The 22,869-nt window shown below is 54.0% G+C and overlaps 1 protein-coding gene across 1 annotated transcript; it reads right to left on the bottom strand.

Moving 5' to 3' along the window:
* Nucleotides 1-6,897: 6,897 nt before the first annotated feature.
* Map4k2 (mitogen-activated protein kinase kinase kinase kinase 2) lies at nt 6,898-22,652 on the bottom strand. The gene is made up of 32 exons (XM_006980697.4): nt 22,485-22,652; nt 22,306-22,363; nt 21,989-22,079; nt 21,845-21,909; nt 21,515-21,570; nt 21,168-21,215; nt 21,044-21,086; nt 20,635-20,707; nt 20,421-20,552; nt 20,284-20,346; nt 19,919-20,000; nt 19,722-19,829; nt 19,240-19,318; nt 19,076-19,134; nt 18,422-18,465; nt 18,302-18,340; nt 18,176-18,209; nt 17,950-18,058; nt 17,782-17,870; nt 17,662-17,703; nt 17,494-17,578; nt 17,318-17,397; nt 17,180-17,240; nt 16,978-17,095; nt 12,364-12,422; nt 12,185-12,288; nt 11,931-12,108; nt 10,362-10,430; nt 9,801-9,887; nt 9,504-9,574; nt 9,355-9,410; nt 6,898-9,238 (listed from the first exon to the last, which is right to left on the bottom strand). Exons 1-32 carry the CDS (start codon nt 22,578-22,580, stop codon nt 9,151-9,153), a joined length of 2,466 nt encoding a protein of 821 aa, XP_006980759.2. The 5' UTR covers nt 22,581-22,652; the 3' UTR covers nt 6,898-9,150.
* Between the last annotated feature and the right edge of the window lie 217 nt (nt 22,653-22,869).

The raw sequence follows: 22,869 nt of genomic DNA, 5'->3' as shown, positions 1-22,869 counted from the left end.
AGAGGCTAGACATGCCTTCCTGTAAACATAAGAGCAATTAAACAATTTTCTTGCCAGAAAAACAGTTTGACACAACAGACTAGAACTGGGGATAGGATTCTCATAAAGCTGATTACTCCAACCCAGTAGAGAGAAAGATGTTTAATAAATGATGCAGAGGGGCTGGAGAGGTGGCTCAGCAGATGTGACCATGGGCTGCTTTCCCATTCAGTTGCCAGCACCACATGGTGGCTCACAACCATCTGTAACTTCAGTCCCAGGGAATCCAAAGCCGCCTTCTGGCCTCACAAGTACTGCATGCATGTGATGCACAGACTTACATGCAGACAAAACACCCATATACATAAGACAAATACAATTTAAAAAATAAATGATGTAGAAAAGAATCCTAAAACATGTAGAAGACAATTTAGAATTGGGGTAATCTAGGAATTGAGAGACTACAAACTCATGAATGATGGATGGTACAAGTCAACAGATCATGACAGATTAGGGAAGAAGTTGCCATGCAACAGAGAAGGAGCAAATGTCTGGGCTGAAAATACAAATCAGTGGTAGAGCTTTTGCCTAGCACATGCAACTTCCTTGATTCCTCCTCCAGAACTGCAAAAATAGAAGAAAAGCCACATGTCTGTAATACCTAGAGAAGCCTTCAGTACTAAGTAGAGGAAGGCTGGAGAGATGATGCTCAGCACGTCAGAGCACTGGCTGCTCTTCCAGGGGACCCAGGTTCAGTTCCCAGCGTGCACATAGCAGCTCACAGCTGCTCCTGTTAATAGTCACTCCTGTTCCAGGGACCGTGACTCCTGTTCCAGGGGACCGTGACTCCCTCTGGACACCTCAGGCACTACTCGCAGGTGGTACACAAAATACACACAGGCAAAACACTCATACACATAAAAATGATCTCAAAAAATTTAAAAATTAAAACTAAATAGAGGAACTGAGGCTGTAGTCCAGTAGTAGAATGCTGGCCTAATACGGCCAAGGACCTGGGTTTGATCCCAAGTACTGAAAATAATTATTATGGAGCCGGCCATGGCAAGTGTGGTGGTTTGACTGAGAATTACACCCTACCCCACCCTACCCACCCCCCACTCCCACCCCTCCACCCCCCACCACACACACACACACACACACACACACACACACACACACACACACACCGTTTCTCTCCTCTCTCTCTGTCTCTCTCTGCCTTGTACTTGCTGGTACAATGTGAGTTTTCAGCTGCTACTACAGCACCATGCCTGCCGCCTGCCGCCTGCCGCCTGCCGCCTGCCGCCTGCCGCCTGCCGCCTGCCGCCTGCCGCCTGCCGCCATGCTCCCCGCCATGACGGTTATAGACTCACCAGCTCTTTCTTCTATAATTGGCCTTGGTCATGGTGTCTCTTCACGACAATAGAAAAGTGGTGAAGGCACAGCGTGGTGACCCTTGGAACCCTGATCATGGCAAGGAGCTTGGGGGCCATGGCCTGCAGCCTGCACACCACTGTGGCTTCCTGCCCATCAAGGGCGAGTGCTGCACACCAGACCTATGCTGTGGGATGAGTGAGGTGCTCTGGAGAATGTGAAGGCTGCCAGTGAACTCTCCTCCCAAAAAGGTAACTGAATCCACAAAGCAGTGCAGGAAACCTGGGGGGCTTGTCAACAAATCCATGAAGGTAGTTGGCTGATCAAGATGACAGTGATTGTCCCTTCAGAGCTGGATGGCCTAATGGATGAAGAAGAATGAGAAATACATGAACTCCATTGAAGAGTGGACACGACACCTGCACCCTCACAGATGAAACAGTGCGAAGTACCTGCTCCAGCAGGCTTGTCCTAAGGTAGTGGAGGATAGAAGACTTGAAAGAGCTTTTTTTTTTTTTTTTTTTTTTTTTTGAGACAGGGTTTCACTGTGTAGCCCTGGCTGTCCTGGAACTCACTCTGTAGACCACACTGACCTCAAACTCACAGAGATCCACCTCTTTCTGCTGGGATTGAAAGCAAGTTCCAGGACAGCCAGGGCTGTTACACAGAGAAACCTTGTCCTGAAAAGCCAAACATTGTGTGTGTGTGTGTGTGAGAGAGAGAGAGAGAGACAGAGACAGAGACAGAGACAGAGATCTGAGTTCGTGTTTGTGCCATGAGCAAGCCTGTTGGCAGCAGAAGCAGAAAGCCTCCAGATCAGATCCACGAGAACTGGAATCACAGACAGCTGTGGGCCACCACTCTTTTTTAGAGAAAAAGAGGACAGCTCTGTGATAAAGCACTTGCCTAGCATGTACAAGGCCCAGGTCCTAGCCATACTACCACAACATAACCAAAGTGAGCAGGGCGGGTGGCACATGCCTGTAATCACACACTCAGGAGGTGGAGGTAAAGGTATCAATGTCAGAACCAGCCTGGCTACGTGAAATCTGCCAAAAGGAAAAGAAGAACCAGTGAGAGAAGATTCTGCCTGCAGTTCATACTAGTGACTCCTGTTGATTTGGTAGAGTCCCCTTAGTGTTTTTTTGTTTTGTTTGAGACAGAGTCTCCCTATATAGTTCTGGTAAGCCTAGAAACTTGCTGCATAGACCAGGCTGTGACCAAGAACTCACAGAGATCCGCCTACCTTCACCTCCCAAGTGCTGAGATTTTATGTTTTGTGTTTTGCTTTTTTCAAGACAGGGTTTCTCGAGACAGGGTTTCTCGGTGTAGCCCTGGCTCTCCTGGAACTCACTCTGTAGACCAGGCTGGCCTCAAACTCAGAGAGCTTCCTGCCTCTGCCTCCTGAGTACTAGGATTAAAGGGATATGCTACATGGTATTACACCCAGCTTCTTTTTTCCCCCCAGACAGGGTCACTTGTAGTCCAGGCTGGCTTCAGATTACTTTAAATTTTGGATCTGTATCCCCTCTCACCACCTCCAGGGTACTGGAATTATTGACATTCACTACCACTGCCAGGGATGGAACCCAGGCCTTCTTGCTTGCTAAGTAAATTCTCTACAAACAAACCAACCAGACCTTTGGTTTTTAAAATTTTCAAGATACATTTATTTTTAAGTGATTGCATACCTGGTTGAAACTGAATTTTTTGTTTTGTTTTTGTTTTTGTTTTTTTGAGACAGGGTTTCTCTGTCCCAGAATTTGCTCTGTAGACCAGGCTGGCCTCTAACTCACAGAGATCCACCTGCCTCTGACTCCCAAGTGCTGGGATTAAAGGCGTGCGCCACCACTGCCCGGCTCAAAACTGAAAATTTTACGGAATATGTGATCCATATATGAAGCTGTGAAGCACCTTATGTGAGTTTCGTTCAGACACTGAATACTGTGAACCTACCACCCTGGAGAACCACATACTGAAGCCAAGCCCTTTACAAACTCTTGGGCCCTGCACTGCAATCTGAGGTCAGCACTGGTAACTACTCTACAAAAACCTAGGGGGCAGAAGTTGGTAGGAAAGAAACAAATTGGGGCCAGGCTTTAGTGGTGCACGCCTTTAATCCCAGCACTCTGTAGGCAGAGGCAGGCAGATCTCTGAGTTCAAGGCCAGCCTGGTCTATAGAGTTTTAGATCAGGGCTGTTACAGAGAGAAACCCTGTTACACACACACACACACACACACACACACACACACACACACACACACTAGAGAAAACAAGTTTACTCAAAGCCTTTTATGAGCAAAATAGAGGATGGCTTCATCTCACATTCCATTTCAGAGGGCTCAAGGTGGGAAGGGATTGGTAGAACACCAGGGCTTCAGGTAGGACAGTAGGCAGGAATGGGATCTTTCCCTTCCAAGAACCATCTTTTTTTTTTTTTTTGGTTTTTCAAGACAGGGTGTCTCTGTGTACCTTTGCGCCTTTCCTGGAACTCACTTGGTAGCCCAGGCTGGCCTCGAACTCACAGAGATCCGCCTGGCTCTGCCTCCTGAGTGCTGGGATTAAAGGCGTGCGCTGCCGCCCGGCTCCATCGTTTATTTTGAAACAAGGTCTCATGTATCAGATTAGCCTCGATTTAATATGTAGCTGAGTCTGGCCTTGGCCTGCTAATCCTCCTGTCTACTTCCCAAGGCATGGGCTGAACCACACCCTATTTTTAGCTTTTTAAAATCTAATAGATCTTGCATCTCCTGGGACAGCACCTGTGTGGTGATATTTTGTTTGTGCTCGAACAAAGCTTGCCTATAGATCAGAGGGTGGAGCTAGCCATTAGCTAATCATAGAGGCCAGGCAGTGGTGGCACACACCTTTAATCCCAGCACTTAGGAAAAGGGAAGCAGGAAGATCAGGAGTTCAAGGTCACCCTGAGCTACATGAGATGTAGCCAGTCTAAAAGAGAAACCGCCAGCCAGTGGAGGCTCCCGCCTTTAACCCCAGCATCAGGGAGGTGGAGACAGAAATGTAAGGTGGGAGGAGACAGGAGCTTGGCCCTTCCTTGTCTGAGGATTCAGTAGAGGTAAGAAGTCTCTCCAGTGGCTGCTCCTTTACTTCTCTGATCTTTCAGCATTTACCCCCCATACCTGACTCCGGGTTTTTGTTATTAAGACCAATTAGAATTCACGCCACACCTGTGCTCTCCATTGATCTGTTCAGCAACAATGGGATCGAAGCCAAGGCTCTGTGCATGCTGAGCAATTGCTCTGCCCCCAGCTGCACCCCAGCCTAGACTTCCTTACCTGCATGTGAACGTGAGGAGGGAGGATGCCATGGAGAGTTAAATGGAAAGAATAGACCATCACAGAGTTAGGGAAAGGGGTCCCTGGGGAGATGGCTCAGTGGTTAAGAGCACTTGCTGCTCTTGCAGAGGACCTAGGTTAGGTCCCCAGCACCCACATGTATCTCACAACTGTCCTTAACTCCAGTTCCAGGGAACCAGTGCCCTCTCTGGCCTCCAAGGGCACCAGGCACACACATGGTATATGTAACTTGCAGGCAAAGCACTCATTCATAAAGTAAGAATAAACTTTTTTTTGGGGGGGGGGGAGGGCTTTTGGAGACAGGGTTTCTCTTTGGCCCTAACTGTCCTGGAACTCACTCTGTAGACTAGGCTGGCCTCAAACTCACAGAGATCCGCCTGCCTCTGCCTCCTGAGTGCTGGGATTAAAGGCATGTGCCACCACATCGGCTATAAACTTTGTAAAAAACGGAGAGGATTAGGAGGGAGGCGTGAACTACAGTCTCCATCTCTCCCAGTTCTTACCTGGAACTACCACCCCAGTTTTCTTTCCGTTCCTATAGTAACGCCCTGACAAAAGGAACTTTAAGGGAAAGGGCTTCAGTTGGATGACAATTACAGGGGACAGTCTATCTGTTGAGGGAAATTGAGGCAGGAGCTTGAGGAGGCTGTTATATCCGTAGTCAAAAGCAGAGAAAAAAAAAAATTGGCTCTTCCATTTCAGGACCCCCTGCCAAGGGGACGGTGCCACTCACAGCATGCTGAATCTTCCTGGTTTTTGTTTGTTTGTTTGTTTGTTTGTTTGAGACAGGGTTTCTGTGTCTGGATCTCACTCTGTAGACCAGGCTGGCCTCGAACTCACAGAGATCCGCCTGGCTCTGGAGGTCAGAGGACAATATTCAGTTCTCCTTCCACGTTGAGCTCTGTCTCATTTCTGATTCTGTGTTGAGTACTCCATGCTAGTGTATCCTCAAGCTGATTCTCCCACCTCCCAAGAGAAGTGCTTTTACCCACTGAGTCAGCTGCCTCAGCTTCAAAATAATCAGCTTCATAAATTGGTCATTCTGGACAGTTTTCTTTCTTTCTGTTTTTGTTTTTCTAAGACAGGTTTCTCCGTGTAGCTTTGCACCTTTCCAGGAACTCACTCTATAGACAAGGCTGGCCTCAAACTCACAGACATCCACCTGCCACTGCTTCCCCAGTGCTGGGACTAAAGGTGTGCACCACCACCACCCGGCTTCATTCTGGACATTTTTCTGTTTACAGTATAAACATGGTTTCCGGGGCTGCGGATGAAGCCAGGTGGCAGAGTGTGGGCCTAACGTACGGCCTTGGGTTTGCCCCTCCATTGTAGACCAAAAGAGCCATAAACAGAGTATCTCCAGTCCCACTGTCAACTCTCCATCCCAGGCGGGTCGGGCACCCCTGTGCAGTGCCTGTTCCTGCTGAGGCCCCAGCTTGAAGGCCGCCATTTTCGTTTCCCTCCACACTTTTTGTCCCCCGCCCGCCCCCCAAAAGCCATTCTTACTATGTAGCTGAAGCTGGCCTTAAGCTGCTCTCTCCTGCCTCAGCATCCCAGGGTGCTGGGGTAACAGATGTGCACCTCTATGCTCAGCCGCCTGTGACCTGTGTGCACACATTCGTGGAAAGCTGATAGTTTGTCTTGCTGGTTTCTGAGCTTCCTAATACTTGACAGCACACACTGGCCATTTTATGGGACTTACTGCTTTGGTTTAAGACCTTTGGTGTTGCTGTATCGAGAATTTAGAGCATTTCCTGACTGCCCACCGGCCCTGCTTTAGCTGATGGTGCATCCTGGGGAAAACCAAGCTCAGTGAATGTGGCCCTGCCCTGTGCTCCACACCACTTTCCTTCACTCATTCCAGAGGCTCCTCCGCACCTTCAGGGATGCGCTGCACCAGGGCTTTCCCATGTGCCCTCTGGCACAGGCCTGTTTGTTGAACATGCTAGTGAGCCCATGTTCATGCTTTTTTCATGCAGGGTCGTGGTATGTAGCCCTAGCTGGCATTCCTGCCTCGGACTCTCAAGTGCTGGGTGACAGGTGTGAGTCACCATAACTGGCGATGTATCTCTATCCACAGAATGATGAAGAGTCCCCATCCCACGGGTAACACCCACAGAGGGCATTTGTATGGTACCTCGCCGTGGCAAATAGAGCCACTCCAACCCAGAGATGCCACTTCCAGGAACTGATCCCCCAGAAACACACTTGAGTACACAGAGTGGCTCAGACACAGGAGTTATTTATTGCAGTGTGGTTTGTGATATTAAAGTAGAAATACATTCCGTCAATAAGGACCTTTCAGTTAACATCATTTACCTGAAACATGTACCACCCCGCACGAGCTATACAAAAATAGGCCAGGCTGATAATGGAAAGATCTCCAGAATGTATTTTCAGAGAGCCAGCAGGATCTATGGACTGTTGCCATGTGAATAAAAATATACCAAATTGTTTAAATATCATAAATACTTCTAGAAGGGACTGGAGGACAAAGGAGAGACAAGTTTTATTTATTTTTGAGGCAGGATCTTACTACATATAACCTTGGCTGGCCTGGAATTCACTATGTAGACCAGGCTGGACTACAATTCAGACAGTCCTCCTGCCTCTGCCTCCTGAGTACTGGGGTCACAGGCATTCACCACAGTCAGCTTCATCGAAGTCTCTTTTGTATTTGAAAAAGGCTGTCTATAAACAAATATATAAATAAAGTTACATCTTTCAGTGCATATTCCTGGCTTGCCCTGTCTTTGGCTTGTGGCACCCAACCCTATCCGTGGGCCTCACTTTGGCATACTACACCCCTAAACCTCCTTTTCAGATGGACTCTGCACTGAGCCACCTGCCACAAGGTGGCACTGTGTGCAGCCCACTGCTCTGAAGTCTGAGGGCCAGTTCTCCCAGGGCACCTGGGTTAAGTGGGCGGCTGGCAACCCCTCTCACCCCCACCCCCAGCATGCTCCCAAGAAATCCGGGAGATAGGAAGCTAGGATTTTACTGTGTAGCCAGCCCTATCTCCCTTGACCCTTCAGATGATTTGGAGTCTCACTGAGGACATGTGCTCCGTCCCTCTTCCTGGCCTGGCTCCCTATGCAGCCAAGCAACCCTCTTGGTCACTAGAAACCAAGCAATCGAGGCTCTGAAGACGGGACAGTGACAGCCATAAGGGCCACAGATTCCAGTCACATGAGCTGTTGTCTACCCACTCATCCACCCGTTGCTTCACTAAGCTGCCAAGTACTTGCAGCCAGCATACCAGGCCCAAGACCTTCTTCTGCCAACATTTGCTCTAAATGTCAGGAGGGGGCAATGAGCTGGAACAGAGCACTGAGCTCTGGACCTTGGCTCCACAACCCCCGTTAGTGCCCACAGGCCTGGCTCTGTGTGCCCCACCCTCCCTTCAGTGGCCTTGGTCACTGGCAAGCCAGTCAATATCTGGGGCCACAGGGGAGGGGGCACCTGGCCCTGGGGGCTCTGAGCCCTTTGCAAGGGGACTAAGGGAGGGCAATATGAAGCTCAAGCTGAGCCACCAGGGACATGGGCTCCAACATGCTTCTTGGGGTTGAGCCGTATCTTGGTAGTGACCCCCAGCTTGGCATGGAATGAATGAACACTAAAGAGACCCAGATCCATCTTCCCGGCTAAGCTGATGCTTCACTATACTGTTACAGGTCTGTAGTGGGACCCTGCAGCCAGGGCCAGGGCGCAGATCCCAGAAATGGTCATGGACATGGTGGCTAGCTCCTTGGCTAGCTTCCAGCATCCTCCCACAGACCACAAGCAAGAGCCTACTTGAGGCAAGGCTGCCCTGGACAGGTCCCTTTGCCTGTAATTCTGTGCATTCGTCCACAAGACGCCAAACTACAGCAGCTGTCTCAATCTATAAAACTGAGTGAGGGCTGCTCTGGGCAGGGACCAGGAAGATACAGGTCCAAGATGGCTGTTGGACCACTGGCTTGTGTCACCTGAGTCTAGACTCCACCAAGCACCAGCGGACTACCCTTCCATGGTGCATGCCTGAGACCAACCAAGTACTTACAGGAAAGTGTCCTGCAGGACAGAGCGTGAGGAGAAGAGAAAGGGGCAGAAGTGGGGGGGCTCGACCCCTCTCCACCTCAGAGGGACTAATGGGATAAAAACCAACCAGCTTTAATACCAATATAATTCTCTCTTAAATACATGTTGCCCAGGACAGAACCTGGGGCAGGCTCTTGGCAGAAAGAACAGAAAGGAAAAATGAGAAAATGGAATGGATCAGCCAGGCAGCCCCATCCCGCCCAGGGCCCCCTGCACTGGGGGGATAACACTGCAGGGAGGGTAGGTGGTCGCAGCTTCCTCTGGTTCAGTTATTGCTGAGGGGGGTGGGCTACCTCCCCTCCCTGCCCCCCAACACCTCTCAGAATTAGGTCGGCCCTCTGGGGCCCCAGCAGAGGCTGGAGGTGACAACCGAGGCCTGGGCGCCGCCAGGGCGACATCTCAGTAGCTGCTCTGGTGACCTGTGAGGATGTAGAGGTTGCTGTGTGCTCCAGGGTTGTCAGTGGGAATGCTCTCCAGGATGATGTCCCTGGTGGGGGGAGAGGCACAAGGGCAGCAAGGCAGGAAAGCCAGGCGAACCCCCCATCTCGAGCCTGGGGTGGTATCCGCAATAGAAGGTGCATTTCAGGTGCCACCATTACCCACCTGTGGGCTCCCAGCACTCGGAAGATCCTGGTCTCATCTGTGATCTCCTGAGTCACCTGGAAGACAAGGGACTCTGAGACCATCCCAGCAGGTCCTTTATAACAGGGCCCTCGGAGTTGGAGGCAGTCAGGTCCCTGAGTCCCACTCACCTCGTTGGTGTCAAGGCTTCGGCCCTGCATGCCATGGCTCCAGAAAGCCAGCACACTGTCCTGCAGGCAGACTGGAAGAATGGGCTCTGTTGACCCTACCCTCCACGAATCCCCCGATCCTTGCCATAGGGCCTGACCCAGGGCGACCGACGGGCCCTCACTGATCCAGGGTGACCAGAATGGCTCCCCAACAGGAGTAGGGAGTCTGCCCTGGTCCCACTGCCAACCCTAGCCCTGAGTCAGTCACACATGCTTCCGGACTGTGGATGCTGCCATACCCACATCTGGCTTACTCACCCACAGTCTCAATAGGGAAGTCAAAGGTGAGCTGCGGGGCCAGTGCAGAGGTGGGCTCCCCCTGCAGGTTAACGATCCTCACACAGCCTGCATGGAGAGAGCGGGTGGGTGGAGGATAGGGGACACAGACAAGAGACAGAAGATGAGGGACAAGGGGAAGGGAACAAGGGAGGGGAAGAGATATTTGCCTCAGAGGGACAAAGGACCGCCTCTGGATAGAGGGGAGGCAGACACGGCCCACAGGCAAATGGCGGTTTATAAAGGGAAAGGGGAACCCTTGTCAGGATGAGTTGGTTAATTTTCACTGGGCATGTTAATTCGGGCAGCCAAAAGGGGGTTCTGATTGCTGGACTTCAATACATTGATAGCTGGACTTTGGTAGTCAGCCTCAGGAGGAGGAAGTGGTCAAATAAGGGAACAGACCTTGGTGACGAACTTTAGGATGTAATCTAAGGGTTTTGCAAGGTAGAGGGAATGGGGAGAAGGGCAGGGCCTGCCAGTGCCATGGTTGCCATGCTTGGGCCTGCTAGAACCCTCCAACCCTGACCCTAGGGCACTCACGTTCGAAGCTGACCAGGACCGTGTCCCTGTCCACTTGGATCACCTGCTGGGCGGAGCCTGGCATCCCCTCTGTGGGCAGAGAGGCGAGGTAAAGCCTGTTTGAACCACCGGCCTACTCTAGCATTCCAAGGACTGAGGGGACATGTACAGCCAGTCCTGAACAACTATTTCACTTCATACAAGCCCTATGGGGTCACACTCAGAACAAGGGACTTGCTCTTAGGCTTCCTAGGAGTGAGGCTGGGTCCAGAGTCCTAAGGAGCCTCCGGGGTCAGACACACTAGGCTGTGACAATCACTAGATGTGTGACCTGGCACAAGTCCCTTCTCTGCGAACTTAATTTTTCTCTTTGGTAACTCAGACACGACAAAGCCTACTTCCAAGGCTGTTGTAAGAATTAAGACTGAGGGGGCTTCAGAGATGGCTCAGTGGTTAAGAGCATTGGCTGCTCTTCCTGAGGATGCAGGTTTGATTCCCAGCACCTACATAATGGCTCACAACCCTCTGGAACTCCAGGTCACCCTCTTCTGACATCCAAGGCACACATGTGGTCACGAAGGCAAAGCATCCATACTCATAAAATAAAATAAATCTAAAAAATATATATTTTTTTAAGCAAGGGGCTGGAGAGATGGCTCAGAGGTTAAGAGTACTGATCTTCCAGAGGTCCTGAGTTCAATTCCCAGCAACCACATGGTGGCTCACAACCATCTATAATGAGGTCTGATGCCTTCTTTCTGACATGTAGGCAAACATGCAGACAGAATACTGTATATGTAATATATTACATAATAAATAAATAAACCTTTATTTTAAAAAAAGCAACAGGAAAATTAGGAATGAAATCCTGCGGGGGGCCGGCACCAGGAGCCTTTCCTTCTCTACCCACTGCCCAGCTGTCCTCATGGGTGAGATGTCATCCTTCCCTGCTCAGAATGGAAGCCTCCAGTCCCTACCTGGCCAGAGATCCTCTTCCTGCTGCTGCTGGTTCAGGCTTATGCACAGGCAGGCAGCTTTTCCTTGGCTACCAAGCCTTTGTTTTGTTTTGTTTTGTTTTTAGAGACAGTGTTTCTCTGTATAGTTTTGGTGCCTGTCCTGGATCTCTCTCTGTAGACCAGGCTGGCCTCGAACTCACAGATCCACCTGCCTCTGCCTCCTGAGTGCTGGGATTAAAGACATGTGCCACCATGCCTAGACCTATTTTGCTTGTGACACTGGACCGCACTATGTAGGTCAGGCTGCCTAGAACTCTATATAGCCCAGGCTGGCCTCAAACTCAGGATCTTACTGACTCAGCCTGCCAAATACTTATACCACCATGCCTTTTTTTTTTGTTTGTTTCTTCCTTTTTTCTTAAAGCTTAGGGTCGTTAGTTATATTAGCCAGGCTGGCATCTAACTCAGGGGTTCATGCAGCCCTCCTGCTGCAGCCTCAGAAGGGGGACCATAGGCCTGTGCCACTGTGCCAGGCTAGTCTAATGACATCCTTCACGGGACCCCCGATCAGAGAGCCTGGTCTGAAGTGTGCCCTCCCTCACCTCTGCCCTCCCTGTAACACCCAGCTGCTCACCAGGCGGGATGAGTATGTCTGGAGTCAGTCCAGCCTCCAGGGGCAAGACGTGGAACAGGACTCGGCAGCCAGGTCCCTCAGGCCCCTCTGCGCCCACACACACCTGTGGCAGCTCCTTCCCGTCTAGCACCAGCGGCTCCAGCATCCCTGCCGGGCTGGGCAGAGGGCTGGAAAAGTTCTGGGGGACAGCAGAGAGGCTAGACTCTGTTTCTCCTTCAGGCATCCTGCCCCCCAAGGGCCCCCTGGTCTCCTACCTTCAGCAGCAGGAATTTCTGCAGGGGCTCATACCACTGCAGCAGAAGCAGGCTGGCAGGCAGGGCGGCCAGCAGGAAAGTGCTGCCTGTGTAGGGGTTGCGGACTGCAGGAGAAGGAGGTGGTGGGCAAGGGCTCGGACTCACGGAACCTCTCCCAGCCCCACACGGCCAGCTCTTACCCACACGGCACTGCAGGCAGCCTTTGGTGTCAGGAATCTTGGTGGACAGGGCAAAGCGCCTGTAGAGGTGAAAATCAGCGTATGTTCTGGGAGCCACCCAGGATGGCTCTGTGAGGCGGTCACTGTCCTCTCCTGCCTTACGGATGACACACTAGGCTCCATGAGGTGCAGCAATGTGCCTGTAAGAGCTGCAAGGGACTGAGGCGCTGTGAGCATCTTGGGCTCCCTAGCCTGGGGCTCTAGGAAGGGTTGTCTGTTCTTTTGTTCTGGGTTTTTTTTAAGCTGACTTTTGTGTGTATGAACGTTTGGCTTGCATGTATGTATGTATGTACACTGTATTTGTCTAGAGCCTGCAAAGGTGAGAAGGCACCAGATGCCCTGAAACTGAGGTTACAGGTCGTTGTGAGCTACCATGTATGTGGGTGATGGGAACCTGAACCCAGGTCTCCTAGAAGAGCAGTAAGTGCTCTTAACCACTGAGCCATCTCCCCAGTCCTGGGTCATTTGTAAGTTTCCGGTGACAGGTTCATGTAGCCCAGGCTAGTCTCAAACTCCTGATCATCTTGCTGCAGCCTTCCAGGTACTTATTAAAAGCCTGAGCCACCAGATTCAGTGCCATCTGTGACACCCCCCCCCCATTTTTTGTCTTTCTTCTTTTTCAACTTTTCTTGGGCTGACTAGATGGCTCATTAGGTAGAGGCATCTGCCTTCAAGACTTACAACATGAACTCAATTCCTGGGATGCATGTGGTTGACTGAGAAAAAATTATTCTTGTAAGTTGTCTTTTGACCTCTACTTGAATACTCTGGCACATGAATCACACCCCCCAAAAATAATAAATGTAATTGGGCATGGTGGCATACACCTTTAATCCCAGCCCCTGGGAGTTAGAGACAGGAGGATCTCTGTGACTTCAGGCTAGCCTGGTCTACAGAGTGAGTTCCAGGACAGCCAGAACTATGTAGAGAGACCCTGTCTCAAACAAACAAAATCAAATAACAGTAATAATAATAAATGTAAACTATGAAAAAGGAAGTGTTTCTCTACATGGCTGGCCGACTGACCGTGGAGGACAGGACTTCATGGCACACATGTGGAGGGCAGAGGGTAACTTGCAGGAGTCAGTTCCCCTTTCCACTGTGCGCGTCCCTGAGATGGAACACAGGTCATCAGGCTTGGCAGTGACCACCTTTCCCTGACAAGCTATCTCACCAGCCCTCATTTAGTTTTTGACAGAGTCTTACTCAGTAGCCCAGGTTAGCTCAGGCTTTGGGGCAATCCTCTTGCGCTTGTCTTAGTCTCACAAGTGTTAGGTTGTAAGTAAAAATCACCACCCTAGGTTCTGTGCGGCTTTATTTATTTATTTAGACAGGGCTTCTCTATGAAACAGTCCTGGCTGTCCTGTATCTCCCTCTGTAGCCCAGGCTGGCCTCGAACTCAGAGACCCACCCGGCTCTGCCTCCCGAGTGCTGGGGTTAAAGGCGTGCGCCGCCCGGCTCTGTGTGGTTTTAAAAAGGTCCCTTCATCTCTGTGTGTCTGCTTCCTCACTGCCAGGTGAAGCAGCTAGCGTGGAGACCAGAAGCTGAGGCAGGTCCCAGCTTGAGCATACTCAACCCATTTCAAAAACAGGCCCTGGGAAACCTAGACTTCAAACAGTAAATGGCCTGCCTTCTGTACCTATAGCTGAGGCTTAGGGCCCTGTGGGCCAGTGGGTGGCTGTCTCATGGGGAGTCCCCCATGCCCTCAGGGGACTGACCATTTGAGACTGTTTCTTCATCTGAGGAACTAAGCTGTTAACAGGGCAACCTCCTCCCAGTGACTCAGGTCCTGTCTGTGCGCCTGCCAGGACAGGCCCCTGGGAGGAAGCAGCGTCTGCCTCACTGCACTGCCCTCTGCCCTTCCTTTCCCTCCCACTCGTCCACCGGCCAGCATCTGGGTAGGTTTGCGTCTCGTGTTTCCTCTAAAGAACTCCATCTCTTCCCTTCTTTATGTTCAAAGTAGACACAGGCTCAAAGCTGCCCAGCTTGCCAGGACTCTGCCAAGCTGGCTGCCTAAGGTGATGTCAGAATGAAGGCCCGGGAAGCCCAGAGGCCACAGGACACCACATCCAGGCTTGGTGTGAGCTCTGCAGATAAGGGTCTCTTCTGGGTCTCCCCAATACTGCTGCCCCTGGCCTGGCTTGGTCATAGTAATACTGGGGTCCCTACCTGGCCCACTGTTCTTGGCATTCTGGTTCTCCCAGATGGACTAGGGAGGTCCCACTCACAAAGAATATGGGTGCATCTTTTGAAATGCAAGGTTTTTGTTTGTTTTTTCCAGGAGCTGAGGACTGAACCTAAGGTCTTACGCTTGCTAGGCAAGTGCTCTACCACTGAGCTAAATCCCCAACCCCTTGTTTTATTTTTTATTTTTTGTTTTTCCGAGACAGGGTCTCTCTGTGTAGTTTTGGTGCCTGTCCTGGAACTCACTCTGTAGACCAGGCTGACCTAGAACTTACAGAGCGATCCGCCTGGCTCTGCCTCCTGAGTGCTGGGATTAAAGGCGTGCGCCACCTCCGCCCAGCTGAAATGCAAGTTTTAAGCCAGGGTCTCACACTGTAGCATCAAACCTCAGTAACCCTCCTGCCTCAGCTTTTGAATGCTGAGATGACAGGCGTATGCTTTATTTAATGTGGCCAATCTGAAATCAGCCCAGACTCCGACGTCACTCACAGCTGATGACAGCTCCATCCTTCCCTCAGCCTGGGCCAGAAGCCGGCACTCAGCCTTGACTCCCCTTTCCCTTCCAAACACCACCTATCACCAGGAAATCCTGCGGGCTCCACTTGCAAAGCAGAACCAGACCAATCTTCACTTTCTCTACTCCGACTGCAGCCCACACCTCCACTGCTAGGGTGGTGATGGCGCACGCCTTTCATCCCAGCACTCGGGAGGAAGAGGCAGGCGGATCTCCGTGAGTTCGAGGCCAGCCTGGTCTACAGAGCGAGTTTTAGGACAGCCAGCGCTACACAGAGAAACCTTGTCTCAGAAAACCAATAAATTTATTTTTTTCTTATCATGCATTCGTGTGTGTGCGTGTGCGTGTGCGTGCGTGCGTGTGTATACCATGGTGTGCATGTGGAGGTCAGAGAACAGCCTGTTGATCTTCTCATTCCATCAACTGGTCCCAGGATTTGAAATCGGACCATCAGGTGGCAGGTGTCTTTACCCACTGAGCAATCCTGCCAGCCCCATACTCCTCCAAGTCCTAGGTTCTTCCTACAGAGCTGGGGACTAGGCGGAGGGCCCATACATGCTAGGCACGCACTCTGCCAGCAGGCCACGGCCTCAGCCCTTTCCTCAGTCCTGGCTCAAATAGCGCTTTCTCACTGAAGGCTTTCGGAACAGCCCTTCAAAGTCGTCTTCTTCGTCCTACCTTTCCCCACGGCGTGGGCACTGAGTCATCACTGCCAAAGAGCCTCATTTTTCTAGGTCTACCATCTTCCTCCTCTCCACAAAAGAATAAAGAGAAGGGGCACAGGTCCCTTCAGTCCACAGATGTCCTGGAGCCCTGCACAATGCCAACGGCGTATGAGGACGACACTGGCTCCATGGTCCCCAGCTAACAGCTGCACCTCACACTGCGCATTAATGCTGAGCTGCTTCTCTTCTGCGGTGGCCTCCTCTGCAGCCCGTGTCCAGACCTGACCGTTCTGCTGCCCAAATACCATTCCGACTGCAGCCCTCTGTGACCCATCTATTCTGTTTTTAGAAACAGGAACTCGCGTAGCTCAGGCTAGCCTCAAACTCAATAGGTAGACAAGGATAACCATGAATTCCTGGCTCTCCTGCCCCTACCTCCCACGTGCTGAGATTACAGGCATGCACCCCCATGTTTTTGTTTTTGAGACAAAGTCTCCCTATGTAGCCCAGGCTGGCCTCAAACTCGCGATCTTCCTTGCCTCGATCTCCTGACTGCTGGAATGTCAGGCACGAGCCACCACAGCAGCCCGGCTCTCAGACAGTGAGCCGAACCACCTCTCGCCCGAAGCGTGCTGACCAGAACACAATAGGATCCTTTGAAACGCTGACGGCGCTGCTGTCCCCTGGACAGAGTCCAAGTCCGAGGCTTGGCAACAGAGGAAGGGTTCGGCCACCTGTGCGGCTCTCAGCCCTCAGGCCAAATACCACCACGGCGTTGCCCAGGCCTTGCTTCCGTGGCCCCACCTGCACACACTGCCCCCCCCCCCCCCCCCCCCCCGCCCCCTAAGCACTGGAATGTTTCCTCTACCTCTGAGCTGTCTCAGCCTCCTGACTTCCAGAACACTCTCTCCACCTCTACCCCCGCCCCTCCCGGAGTCCTTTGTTTCTCCAAAGCAGAGTTTCTCTTGACTCATGTGCCAGGCCCAGCACAGGGCCCACTGAAGCCCCACCATCTACAAAGAAAGCACTTCCACACCCACATCCCTCCGTGCATTTCGACAAGCCCGGTGGACAGCAGGCGAGGCCACCAACTGTCCTGCCCAGGAGGAATCAGCCTCAGGAACGAAAAGGGCCTAAGTGATACTAAGATCCGGGCAGAGTCCCGTCCAGCCGGCACTATTCTGGACCTCCTCCACACCCCCACTTGCTGACCTGGGGATGATGCGCTGAGTGATGCGGTTGGTAGGGATGGAGAGGGGTGCCTGGTGCTGCAGTCTCCGCTGCTCAAAAAGCCCTGGAAGGTCATGCGCCCAGATGTGCGTGGATTTCCCTGAAGCAGAAGGGGAAAAATCACACAGGGCTCAGAGGGAGTTTGGGGAGGGGCGCTCTGGCTGCCCCTGCACCCCCCTCCTACCTGAGAGTGATAGCAAGACGTTGTTCACACAGTAGAGCCAGGAGCAGCGCTGGGAGATGAGCTGGGACCGAAGGCAGTGGACAGGCGGTCAGCACCCGGACCCCTGTGCCTCTGCCCCCCAGAGCCAAGAGGCCTCACCTTCTCCAGTGTGTCCTCATGCAGCTCATGCAGGTTGAGGGTGTAGATGCCTTCCTCAGCCCCGACTACCAGGAACTGGTCTGCGGGCGTGGGTATGGGGTCAGAGGCTGCCACACACCCCCGGCCCAAACCCAAGGGTGTCCTAGGTTACTGCTTCTGCTCTACCCCTGGCCCACCTCGAGTCACAGGGTGAACCCAAGTGACAGCAGCATGGATCTGCAGGGGGCAGCCATTGAAGACCTTGGAGAAGCAGGCACCCATCTGGGAAGGAAGCAAGCAGCTGGTGAGGGACCAGTGGGAAGGGCCAGGACAACAGGGCCTGGGGATGCCCAGTAAACACTTACGTGGACCTTGGGGGTGGGAGGAAGGCCGTGACAGGATGATCTCTGTGTGGGAGGGAAGGAGTCAGGGCCAAGGTGACACGCTACAGCCCACCTCCCACCACCCCTCTGGTGCCCTCTCACCTCAGGGTCCTCCCGTTGCTTCAGGGTGGCCCAGGCAGTGGGCAGCAATGGTGGGCTGCCAGGACCAGGTGGAGGTGCAGACAGGGTTCCTATACGCACAGACCACAGTGACTCCAAGCCCCAGCCCTACCCCAGAATTCCTCCTGGCCTGCCAAGTCTGAGCCTCACCTGGGGAGCAGGACTGGGCATTGTCATCAGGTGTTGGCTCAGTAAGGGGCAGCCCCAAAAACGGGGCCCGTTTGATGGTTCCCACGGCATCGTCTGGGGAGTCCAGCTCCTGGCAAGAGGATCAGAAAACAGCCTGGCCATTAGCAGGTGCCCTGTGATGCTCTCTACCCCAAGGCACCCTGTGCACACGGCTTACTTCGCAGTTCCACCCTCTTCCGATCCATACCTGGAGTTCTAAGGCTGGCCGAATGGTCAGGCTCCTACAGGGACACAGCACATGGCATGAGGAGGTGTGAGAAGAGACTGACCCCAGGCCTGGAGGCCTTCCGCATCCCACGTACGGGCCCCTCACCTTTCCTCCAGGGCCTCCTGGACCGACTGCAGCAGGCTCCTGGGCCAGAGAAAAGGGTCAGTGGCCGGTCTTCCATAAGACCCAGGCTGCCCCTCAGCGTCCCCAGGCTTGCCCACTCACCCACTCAGCTCCTCCTTTCCCAGCAGCGTCCACTCCTCCTCCCACTGGAGGAAACCAAGGCACAGACATCAGGGGAGAGGTGAAGAGAAAGAGAAGGGTATCCAAGATGGAAGGGAGTAGCCAGGAACGAGCTGAAATTCAAGGCCTGCCTAGACTACAGGGAGAGTTCAGGGCCAGCTAGAATAAGTTAGACAGAGATCCTGTCTCAACATTAACAAAGAGAGAGAAGGACAGCAGGAGAGGCCAGACAGACAGACAGAGACTGTTTTCACAAGAGACAGAAGCCTTGTAAAAGACAAAATGACAGATAAGAGAGACAGTATGACGGCGGGGCCGAGAGAGGAGCACTGTGGGACCGGACAGTAAGAGCAGAGGGGATGGCCTGGTCCTGTGACAGGCAGAGTGAAGAGTACGCTCAAGTGGGGTCCTCAGTCCTGTGAAACAGGTTTTAGCAGGGGCGGCCACTCTTCCACTTTCTAGTGCCGTCTAAAGGAAACGGCCCAAGAGGAGCCCCCAGCCCAGCACCCCAGGTGACACAGGCAACCCCTGCTTCAGACTGGCCTTGATTTGGGACACTTCTGCATCTGCACATCTGACGCCCCCACCCACCACCCACCCCGCACACCCCGCCCCTCCATACAGCCAGTGCCTCACCGGTTCATTGAGAGGATCCGTCTCCTTCCGGCGGGGGGCACCAAATTTCACTTGGTGAACTAGGGATCCCAGAGTATGGGGTTAGGAGGGGGTCAAAGTCTCATGATGGACCCCCAAAATAACACCAGATCCACGGGTGCATTTGGCCCTGTCAGAAGACTCACACTGGATCTCGGAGGGGGTCCTCTCCGCCGGACCATGATGGCCCCGGGAATGGATGGTATCTGGAAACATATCCTGCGTCTAAGAAAGAACACACACAGTAGACTTGCACCCAGTACTCACCCCTCGCCAGGAATTCTTCCAGGTCTTGACATCCATCCGGCGCTCTGTTTTCATGACAACCCTCTAAGGTCACTATGAAATACAATAACCCTCATTTCACAGATGGGAACACTGGCACAGAAACGTCAAGAAACTTGCCAAAGGCCACACAGGAAGGGAAATAGCTTAGTCATAGTCATGGCTGGCTTGGACCTGAGGGCGTGCAGTGAGGCAAGACCCACTCAAGAGATTCATGGCGGGTGGGCTCGACTAGAGAGCAGCTCTGTGCTGGAACCCCGCAAGTCCAGCGATTCCGACTTACACCACCTGCAGGCCCCTTCCAACCAGGGGGGTGGAGCCATCCTTCCAGTCCCTGCTTTACCTCCAGCTCACAGTCTTCAGGGGAGAGGGTTCCCAGGTGGGGGTCGCTGGCCTTGTCGAGGAGCTGGGTAAGGAGGGCCCGCGGGAGCTGCTGGGTTGTGAATGGGTGCTGGAGGAGCAAGGGTTCATCAGGTTGGTCCCTGTCTTCCAGGTCTTCTCTGTGAGCCTCAAGTCCCCAGGCCATCCCCTGCCTCCCACCTGCAGAAGCTTCTCAGCTGTGGGCCTCTTCTTGGGGTTCTTGGTGAGGGCCAGCTTGAGGAAGTGGTGAAAATTCTGGGTCCTAACGGGAACAGGAGCCCCCCACCCCCCCCAGACCCAGGTTAAGCTCTGCGCAGAAGCATCCTGTCAGTTGCCCCGGCCGGCCACCAAGGAAGGAGCAGCTGGGACAGTGATGCTGTTGCACAATAGCAAGGCTTCCATCACAAGGCACCAGCCCTTCCCTCCTTCCTGTCCACACTGAGTCCGGGGCCTAGGGTGGGAACCACGCTCAACCCTTGGCAGGGGCATCCATCCCATAGGCCTCGGCTGGAAAAGGGTATCTCAGCTGTCGGGTGAGCCCTCACCAACGTGTCTTGTCTCGCAGCTTGGGCGGCTGGAAGCTGCTCTTCGACATGAGCATCAAGGCCCTGGGGAGGATGTGAGGTTATGGGTCAAGGGTCAGCAGGGCAAGGGTCAGGGAAGGGGCATGTGCTAGGCTGACCTCATGGGGTGCAGGTGGAACAGCGGTGGCTGTAGCTCGCCCAGCTCAATGGCGGTGATGCCCAGGGCCCAGACGTCACAGAGCTCGTTGTAGCCACCTTTGCGTTCCACAGCAGCGACCTCTGGCGCCATCCTAGAGTCGGGGTCACAGATGGGATGGCCAGGCACCCTACTTGTGGACTCTACCCCTATTGCCAGGGCACCCACCACCTTACCAGTATGGGGTGCCAATGAAAGACCGCCTCTTGGCCACAGATGCCGTCAGCTCACCTGACACCCCAAAGTCCGCTGCAGGAACAAAGAGACCCTTGCCAGCCCCAGGGCCTCACTTACTTCCCACCCCAGGGCCCAGGCTATTCCAGGCGGAGCTTGGGTCCAGCCACAACTGTCCCAAGCAAGGCCAGGCCTGAGAGGGGTCACCAATCTTCCATTTCTGAAAACCTGATCTCATGTCAGGTCCCTCCCAAGCGAGCCTCGGCCAACTATTTGCCAGCAGGTAATACTGCTACATCTCCTAAGTGGGGAAACTGAGGCAAAGTGGCTAGGATCCACAGCACTCAGTTCTATGATGGTCTCTGAGTCCCTGCTAAAACCCTCACCCACATGGCATGCCCCGGTACTGACCCAGCTTGACATCACCCTGCAGAGTGAGCAGAAGGTTGGCACCCTGGAGGCGGACACAGAAAGGACCTGTCAGGTGCCTGGCAGCTTCCTCCTTACTTGAACCATGCCCTTGGCTGACCCCTACCTTGATGTCTCGGTGAATTTTCCCCTGAGAATGCAGGTGGTGGAGCCCCTGGGGACAAAGAGGAGTCTCTTGAGAACAGCTACTCAGCACTAATCATCTTTCCTGAGCCCCTCCTCAGGACTGGGGCCCCCCACCCAGGCCGCTTCCTCCTCCCCCTCCCCAAACAGGAAGTGACTGGGCCAGGAGGGAAATGGGCTGCTTCCGGCAACAGAACTGGGGCCCCCTTCCCCTTAGGACCCACAGCCCCGGGGACAGCCCATCCCAAGGCCCCACACCCCACAGGGCCAGCGGGGTTAGGCCCACACTCCTGAGGATTCCCGAGTGGGTGCTGCCTATGAGTCCTGTACCTTCAGTGCCTCCCGGCAAACATAGGCTATCTGCCGCTCTTCCAGGGGCCCAGTGGCTGAAACAGACAGTATGAGGGCTGGAGAGGGCGCCTGAGGGATGTGGTGACCCTCCCAAGCCACCCTGCGCAGTGGGAAGCTGCAGGCACCACCACAGGAAAGTGATGCTAGCCACATTAGGCCGGGATACTGAGCCCAGAGAAGGACAGCAATTCTCTCAAGGTCACACAGCCAGTCAGAGGCAGAGAGGAGCCCAAGTTCAGCCTGGAGGATGCCCTCCTGTCCCTTTGTTGGGATGGGGGAAGGCCAGGTCCCATGGAGTTTGGTTCTCACCGTGGTAAATCTCCTGCAGCGACCCCCCTCCACAGAACTCCATACAGATCCACAAGCGGTCATTCCTGGGGGTACAAAGAGCTGGGATTGGCTCACAGCAGGGCACACGCGGGCGGTCTGGAGTAAGAGGGTAAACAACCTCACCTGAGGTAGCTGCCGATGTAGGCCACGACATTGGGGTGGCGGCACTCACGAAGGATGGTGATTTCCTGCTGAAGAGAGCTGATGTCGTCCCCTGGGGAGCACAAGGCATTATGGGGGGTCCACACAGGGGTAGTGCAGACTGTGCCCCTATGTGCTAACTGGGCAGAGTGTTTCTCTCTTGGCCGGGCAGGTGCCAGCTTAGTCTCTCCTGGGGACAGCCTCTCTGGGGGTCTCGGAAACGTCAACTCTCCGCCCCCGCCAGCTCACGCGCCCGCGCCCGCCTCCCTGGAGCGCAGAGGCCCCACCCGGGCCCACACCTGGGTCTAGCTTGACGATCTTCACCGCGGCCAGTTCGGACGTGACGGTGTCACGGGCCTGAGGAGCGCAAGGCGAGAAGCGGGGTGAGGAGGGGGCGGGGCCGGGGCTCCCGCGGCGGGACGTGCGGATGCACCCTCCTCCTGCACTCCCGCCCGTCCCGCCGCCCCGCACAGCGCACCTTGTAGACGTCGCCATAGGTCCCGGCCCCCACACGCTGCAGCAGCTCGAAGCGGTCCCGCGGGTCCTGCAGCGACACATCCCGCAACAGCGCCATGGCCCGGCGCCGGACCGGCCGGCCGGCGCAAGCTGCGGAGCCGGCGCGGAGCGGCGCGGGGCGGGGCGGGGCGAGGCGGGAGGGCAGGCGGGGGCAGCGCCGAGGCTCGGAGGCCGTAGGGGCGGGGCCGGGCCGGGGCGGGGCCAGGCCGGGGATGCCCCTCCGCCTGCCTGGCCAGGAGGAGGCGCCCTGGCTGCGCAGGGAAGTCCCCTAGCTAGGGGCGGGGCTTAGGTTCTTCCCCACCCGGATTCTCGGTGCGCTACAGGTGCGGAGCGTGAAGTTCAAAATC

The sequence above is a fragment of the Peromyscus maniculatus genome, chromosome 1 (assembly GCF_049852395.1).
Source record: "Peromyscus maniculatus bairdii isolate BWxNUB_F1_BW_parent chromosome 1, HU_Pman_BW_mat_3.1, whole genome shotgun sequence".
NCBI classification, from domain to species: domain Eukaryota; kingdom Metazoa; phylum Chordata; class Mammalia; order Rodentia; family Cricetidae; genus Peromyscus; species Peromyscus maniculatus.
The sequence above is the reverse complement of the archived record's forward strand: the minus strand, read 5'-3'. Positions and strand labels throughout refer to the sequence as shown.